General features: G+C 44.6%; 1 protein-coding gene across 1 annotated transcript in view; it reads left to right on the top strand.

Annotated features, from left to right (window-relative positions):
• Window positions 1-7,883, top strand: part of PHF21A (PHD finger protein 21A) — a 237,089-nt gene that overhangs the window by 200,720 nt on the left and 28,486 nt on the right. Inside the window, 2 exon segments of the mRNA XM_027775405.1 lie at window positions 3,115-3,213; window positions 7,240-7,291. Coding sequence (XP_027631206.1) covers window positions 3,115-3,213; window positions 7,240-7,291 — 151 coding nt within the window.

Here is a 7,883-nt window from a genome sequence, read left to right as displayed (position 1 = left end):
TTTGAGAGGTTTTTGCTATAGGGCACATGTGCTCACCAGACAGACAGAGAGAGACAGACAAAAAGTGAGAAATCACCCCCCCCCAGGGGGCGGGGGATGGCCACATCGCAATCCCTTCTCCTCCATTCTTCTCTTGGGATCTTGGGCATGCACGCACATGCACCCGGCGTGAGTTTAAGCCCTGACAAGGTCTGGGACTCGAACCGCAGTCGACTACATGGGAGTCCAATGACATAGCCATTTTACGCCAACTGCTGGCCTCCGAAATGTCTTAATTTCTCCTTCAGTTTTGAAGAATTTGTCTTGCAGAATATAGAATTCTTGGATGATAGCTTTTCTTTTCCTTTCAGCACTTTAAATATGTCATCCCAGGTCTGGCAGATGGTGTATTAGTTAAGGGTGCTGGACTCCCACATGACCGACTATAGTTCGAGTCCCAGACCTGGCAACTTGCCTTCTCTCTCTCTCTCTCTCTCTCTCTCTCTCTCATCAAACTTTTTAAATAAGTAAGTAAGTCGTCTCAGTTGCCTCTGGTCTACAGCTTAGCTAAGTAGTTTTGACTCAAGGACCCTCTTCAGTGTTAATCAGACTAGTTGGCCAGAGCTGCATTGAGTCATCTCAGGGCTCCGAGGCAGGTAATCCACTAACCAGCTCAGGCAGCATGGCTACTGGTGGGAGGTTCAGCTCCCCACACTCCCTGGTGCTCTCCACAAGGCTGCTCCCAGTCTGGTAGCTGGTTTTCCCTAGAACAAGACATCCATGAGACAAAGACACCCCTACTAATGTTTTGATTGTTTTATTATTTTTATTGTTATTGTTCTTTGATATTCTTTATTTAACACAGATAATTGTACTCTTCTTGCATGAGCGAGAGACATTTGAGCCATGGGTAATTCCTAAGTGGAGAGGAATTGATTTGCCCTTCTCTAGAGGCATTGCCACTAAGTGCTTTGCTCAGCCTTTGAAACAGAAGTAAGAAACTCCAAGGAACTTCACACAGCCTTGGGGTGGAGTGCAAACACTGAGAGTTGACCTTTCCTTTTCCCTCCTCCCTCATACTTCTGTCCTTCCATGTTCAAAGAGCCATGAAAATAAGCTTTCTGGGCATCCAGGACCTTAAAGATGTCACTATAAACTGATTTTCCATTTGTGCTTTGTTTTATGGAGAAAATATGTCCTTTTTGGTTAAAAAAAATCTGTGTGTGTGTGTGTGTGTGTGTGTGTGTGTGTGTGTATGTGTGAGAGAGAGAGAAGACTTGTGTGATGCTCCTGGTAGCTCCTAGTCCTCCCTTGGAGGACCGGTCAGCTCTTGACTGTGCGCTTGCCCTCAGTGAGGTGCGTCGTAACACAGAGGGTGTCTAAGACAGTCCCCCCTCTCAGGTGTCTTTTCGTGTGGAGAGGAAAAATGGCGGGACACTGGTGTAGAACAGAAGGGACAGGGCAGCATTCGTGCCCCAGAGCAGTCGTTCTGCAGCGTCGGTAAGGCAGGTGCTTCTGCTTTCCTCGTCAATAACATGAAAAGGAAACAGTGTTTCCAGATGAAGTCAAATGTTTTGTGACTTTCAGAACTGGATTTTCTGTCTGTAGGACCAATGCCTTTCGCTTGACTCCTGTCCATCAGTAATCAGTTTCATTACCATGTATTTAATCGCTTGTTATTGCCCTGAAAAGACCATTATTGTATCCACGTGTTTTTTAGTTTTGAAAAAAATACATCAGATTTGTATTGTACAGTTGTATATCTAGTGTTCGAAATCATTTCAGTATTTACAGAGGGCTTCATAAGATGAACTATCCACGGGGTTATGGTAAAAATAGTAATGTGAGGGACAGCAGATGGCATAGTGGTCATGTTGTTGGACTCCCACATGGTTGACTGCGATTTGAGTCCTGGGCCTGGTGGTTTGAAACTCGCACCAAGTGCCTGTGCATACGTACCCAAAATCTGGAGGAGAAAGGAGGAGAAAGGATCGTACTATGGCCATCCCCCTCGGGTAATTTCTCACTTTCTCTCGCTCTGTCTCTCTGGTGAGTACATGCACCTTATGACAAAAAATACTCTCTTAAAAAATATAAAAAGAGGGGCCAGCAGGTGGCGTCATGGTTAAGGGTACTGGATTCCTACATGACCAAACACAGTTTGAATCCCGAACATGGCAGCTTGCCTTCTCAACTTCTCTCTCTCTCTCTGTCTCTCTGTCTCTTTTCAAATTAAAGCAAATACATAAAGTTCAATAAAGTAATTCTTTTAATAAAAAGAATAATGTAGGGGCCAGCAGGTGGCGTGGTGGTTAAGGCTCTGGATACTGACACATGACTGACTGCGGTTCAAGTCCTGGACCTGGTGGCTTGCTTTCTCACTCTCCCCTCTCCTGTGTGTCTTTCTACTCAAAATAAAATAAATGAATGAATAAATACAAACAAATAATTTTTAAAAATAATGTAAGTCCGATCTACCAGCATGTTGGTTATCATTTATGTGTGAAGACGGTAATGTAACTGATGTTTCTTCTGAGCGGGTGCTTCTGGAAGGGGTTGGGAGTGGTGTAGGATGGCCTTGCCTTGACCATCGCATCTCTCCCGTGGTGGGTGATACAGGCAGGTCTTCGGTTTCCCAAGGAAGGGTAGCTCTGCCTAGGAGCGTTAAGAACATCTCGTAAATCATTACTGGAATGGCTCAGAAGTAGACGCGTGTGCATGTAAGATGTTTTCAACGCCTTTCAGATCTTAGGTGTGTGGACTGGAGCTCAACCACCTATAACGACGGGCTTGCTTCTGGGGAACTACACCCACAGTCCGAAGTACCCTGGAGTCAGAGAGAGCAGCCTGTACTTGTTTTTTATCCATGGGCATTAAACCGTGGATCGTTCTGTGTAATTCAGATGATTATATTTATAGAGTCTTATTTATTCTAGTTATGCGATATAATAACTTCAGCTGGGCTTTGCCAAAATGGTACTCCCTCCTCGCCAATGAAATTCATAATGTTAACTCCTTCATTAGTATGTTCCAAGTTCAAAGATGTTTTTTTCTTTCCTCTTGGCTACAAACGGCTGTTTTCATTTTTTTATTAAAAAATGAATTCTGAATTTCCATTTAATTTTCCTCTTCTAGACAGTTAAATCTCACACAGAAACAGATGAGAAGCAAACAGAGAGCCGTACCATCACCCCACCTGCTGCACCCAAACCAAAACGGGAGGAGAACCCTCAGGTAGGCTCTCCTCTGCAGAGACACGGCTCCGTGTGCGATGGGCAGCGTAACCCACACGGGGGGGCGCCCGCTCTCTGGGTCACCTGCTGTCCCTTTCCTTGTGCTTCCTCATTATTTCACAAAGCTACTGCCAAGTCAGACTGGCCTGCACAGAGTCCTTAGAGCGTGGTCCTAAGGGTCCACGCGCTGGTATTTGGGTTGTTTCAAAGGAGAAGTTTGACATGAGATTGTTCATATGCATGTTTCAGATTCGAAATGTAAGGTGAATGATAATTTTCCCAGCTCTCCTGTTATATTTTTCATGATTATTATGTTCTATCTCAGTCAACACATAAAAGATGTCCAGGTCACTCAGCCAGTGTCTCTTAATATTATTAATTACTGTGGCTAAATAAGCATTTTTGTTATTATTATTATTTTTTTTGGAGAGGTTTTTGCTATAGGGCAAGTGCGCTCACCAGACAGAGACAGACAGACAGAAAGCGAGAAATCACCCCCCAGGCGGGATGGTCACACCGCAATCCCTTCTCCTCCATTCTCCTCTCGGGATCTTGAACACGCACGCACACACTCCCGGCGTGAGTTTTAAGCCACTGGGTCTGGGACTTGAACTGCGGTCAACTACATGGGAGTCCAGTGACATAGCCATTATGCTAACTGTTGGTCCCACATTTTTGTTATTATTGTTATATTGCATTTAAATTCCAAATCCCAGGGGCCAGCAGATGGCATAATGACTACATCGCTGAACTGCCATGTGGTCGACCATAGTTCGAGTCCCGGACTCAGCAGTTTGAAACTTATATTGGGCGTGTGTACGTACGTGCCCGAAATCTCGAGAGGAGAATGGAGGAGAAGGAATTGCAGTGTGCCATCCCCCTTGCGGGTGGTTTCTCACTCTCTCACTGTCTCTTTCTCTCTGTATCTCTCAGGTGAGCACATGTGCCCTGTAGCAAAACTAGGGGGGACATAAAGGAGGGGTGAAAGTAGCAGCACCCGTCCTGTAACTCAGGGTCGCATTCCACATGTAAACAGCAAGTAAGCGCACGGTACAAATATAGACCGAGTGAGTGCGTTCCTAAATGAGAATTTTTTTTAGTTTGATGCTTTTGCACGAGCAGCTATAGAAGAAAGATGTGGGCAGGTAATAGGATGACAACTGTCTGACAGATGGGCTTTACTAGGCCAGTCATCGAGTCCCGCTGTCCTGAGTGCATCCTTTGTAAGGAAGCTACGGCAAATAGTGGCATGAAGCCATTGATGCTTCACGTCTTTTTTTTTTAAAAAAAAGAGCAGTGATTTATTCAGCCAGACCAGATTTTCTAAAACAAGTATGAAATGTAATTCTTCCTGATACAAAATGAATGAATATTTAATTTTATCTTTAAAAATGGGACCAAAACTTGAGCCAAAAGGGATATTAGTCACGCAAATTTCTGAGGAACTTGTAAACTCTCTCACAAACTTAGTGACAAGTATCAAGCGTAGAGGATGAGAAAACAGAGCACACCGTTAACAAAATGCCCTCACCCAAAGCCGCCCAAGGGTAGCCTGCCTGAGCGGTGCACAGTGTGGACGAGGAAGTGCTGTCGTGTGCAGCAGCAGAGGTTCCGCCTTCCAGTTGACAGAATCCGCCCTCGGAGTGTGTGTGTTTGGGGATGGTGGGGGGCAGGCATTTTTGACTCCGTACTGTGTCATTAAAAGTCTGTCCTACTGGGGCCGGCAAGTGGTGTAGTAGTTACGGTGCTGGACTCCTACGTGGCCAGTCATGGATCAAGTCCCAAACTCTGTGGCTTGAAACTCACTCTAGACGCATGTGTGTGTATGCCCAGAATCCTGAAAGGAAAATGAAAGGAAAGGGATTGTGGCATGGCCATCCCCTCCGGGGGGCGATTTCACGCTTTCTTTCTCGGTCTCTTCAGCAGGCTCAAAAATCTCTTCCCCCAAAAAGTCTATTCTGTAAGAGGGGAGATCATTTTATGAGCTTGATCTGGGTAGGCGAAGGTAAGCGGGATGTGAGTGGCCTCTTGATTAACAGAAGGTGTATCTGAGTGTCACTCCGTACTCTTCTCTATCAGCAGGCAATATCTGATGGACAGCCTTCTAATCTTAATTACATTTGGAAGGATGAGTGAAAATTCGTCATGTATGCCATTTTAATGCGCAGTGTAAAAATGAGCAGAAAGTCCAAAACTGCATCCTTACTAGAGTACTCCAGCTGCAAGGAGGACAGGTACCCATACAAAGTCATGAAAACATTTCTTCAGGACTCAGAAGATTCCAGTAAAGGACATTTCTGTGTTCTCAAGTGGCTTGTTAAAGGAATATAATAACTTGAATGGGCCAAGCCTAACAGTTCAGGCCAAACTATCATAATACTTAGTGTTGAGGATAAGATGTCAGGTTTTGTCTTTTTTTTTAGAGAGAGTTTTTTTTCTATAGGGCATATGCACTCGATGGAGAGACAGAGAAAGATAGAGAGACAGAAAGCAAGAAATCACTCCCCTCGTGGGGAATGGCCATGCTGCAGTCCCTTCTCCTCCATTCTCCTCTTGGGGTTTTGGGCAAGCATGCGCACATGCCAGGCATGAGTTTCAAGTCTCTGGGCCTGGGACTCAAACCACAGTAGGCCATGTGGGAGTCCAGTGACGTAACCATTTTGTCATCTGCTAGTCCCAAGATGTCAGGGTTTTAAAAGACTAAACTGCTATAGATAACTCTACAAACTAGAGTTCTTTTACAGTGGATGATGTTCTTTATTCGTCAGAGAAGAAATTGTTAGTGTTTGCTCTATCTAGAAGCTACATGCAGTGGTACAGCAGAACACGAAGACATTCTTCTCAGACCTCACTCAGCCAAAGAGAATAGAAATTAATCTGTTATTCTGTACAGCTTAAAGTATCTCGACATCTCAGCTTTGGGGTGCATTATCCGAATGCATCTTTGCCTTCTGATGGAGTTCTAAAAGTATTCTTCAGAGAGAAGTTACTCCATAAAATTTTAAAATAATTATTTATTTAATTTTATTTTTTATTATTATATTTTTTAATTTGCTGTAGGGCACGTGTGCTCACCAGAGAGAGGGGGCCGGGATGGGGGGTGGTTAGAAAGCAAGCTAACAGGTCTGGGACACAAACCACAGTCAGCCATGTAGGAGTCCAGCCACCATGCCACCTGCCAGCCTACTCCATAATTTTTAGGTTCATGTTTATTGGGAAATCATAGTATTAAGCAGAAACATCTGCTATTGGCCCTAAAAATAAGTTAGCTTTGAGTTAGTATTGTCTAACCAGTGGCGGTAAAATGTAAGAAACCTTGACCAACCCAGTAATGACACATGAGGGACTTGGGATTGGAGCTTGTTGTAGGGAGTCTATAAAACACTTTGTGGTTTTTTTTTGTTTAAGAATTATTTTATTTGGGTGACTAGTGGGTGGCGTAGTAGTTAAGGCGCTAGACACTCCCACATGGACGACCATGGTTCTAGTCCTAGACTTGGTGGCTTGCTTTCTCACTTTCTCTCTCTGTGTCTCTCTCTGGTCAAATTTTAAAAAAACATAAATGAATGAATGAATGAATACAATTAAAATAAATAATTCCTTAAAAAATAATTATTTGACTGTTTATTTTAATTTGATCAGAAGGAGACAGTGAGAGAGAGAGAGAGAGAAAACTAGAAAGCAACTTCTAGGTCTGGGACTCGAACCATAGTCGGCCATGTGGGAGTCCAGCGCCTCTAACCACTATGCTACCTGCCGGCCCCACTTGGTGTGTTTTTTAAGTATAAAATTCACTTTCCTTTAAAAGAATTTTCCTGGGAGGGAATAAAAAACTTCAAGTCACTCAAGAGGCTGGTTTCTGTCTTTAGAGTAGAAGAAACCACCCCAGGTCCTTGTAGAGTTGCTTGACGGGTGCCTGCCTCCAGTTCAGTCCGTTGGGCTGGCTTTTCCTCCTGTCTAGCTAGGAACCTACAGTTGGCTCGTGAGAACCCAGGCTGAATTATATTCTTTTGTTTCTCTGGCACAGAAACTTGCCTTCATGGTGTCTCTAGGGTTGGTAACACATGACCATCTAGAAGGTAAGAGAAGATATTCTTGGCACTAACTTCTTTCTTGCCTACGGCTTTGCTCCTGAAAATGCTGTTTGATTGAATTCCTAGAATAGAAAATTGGAGCACAAATAGAGTATGATTCAACCAGTGTGGACTTTCTCTCTTTAGAGGAGAAATTGCCCTCCCCTTCCTAACATTCACACTGCTACCCTGGAAACCTCCCCGGTTGCCTGAATTAGTTGACTTCTTTTACTTTAAGGGAACTCGTCTTTTTTCTTTTTCTTTGACAGCACAAAGTAGTAAGTGCTCCTCTGGCAAACCTGTGTATTTTGAATTCGCCCTAGGTTGTCAGACTCATGAGGACAGTTACAAAGCTACATGTGTCCTAATTATTGGGCTCAAGTGGGTAAAGTCCGTCCAGGCCCGTACACACAGCAGACTAGGAGGAATCGGGCCAGCTCGACCTCAGTTGCTGCCTGCTGCTCCGCGCTGTCCCGAGAGCCGTCCCTCGGCAGGGTGGCCTTGTGTTCCGGGGGGCATGGCGGGTAATCCTGCGCTTTGGCGTCCAGTAGTGTGCTGGCTTTGGTAGAGGCTGGCGCAGCGCCCAGCCCGGCCCCCT

The sequence above is a fragment of the Tupaia chinensis genome, unplaced genomic scaffold (assembly GCF_000334495.1).
Source record: "Tupaia chinensis unplaced genomic scaffold, TupChi_1.0 Scaffold000561_1, whole genome shotgun sequence".
In the NCBI taxonomy this organism is placed as follows: domain Eukaryota; kingdom Metazoa; phylum Chordata; class Mammalia; order Scandentia; family Tupaiidae; genus Tupaia; species Tupaia belangeri.
Note: the sequence above shows the minus strand (reverse complement) of the source record. Positions and strands in the feature narration are given on the sequence as shown.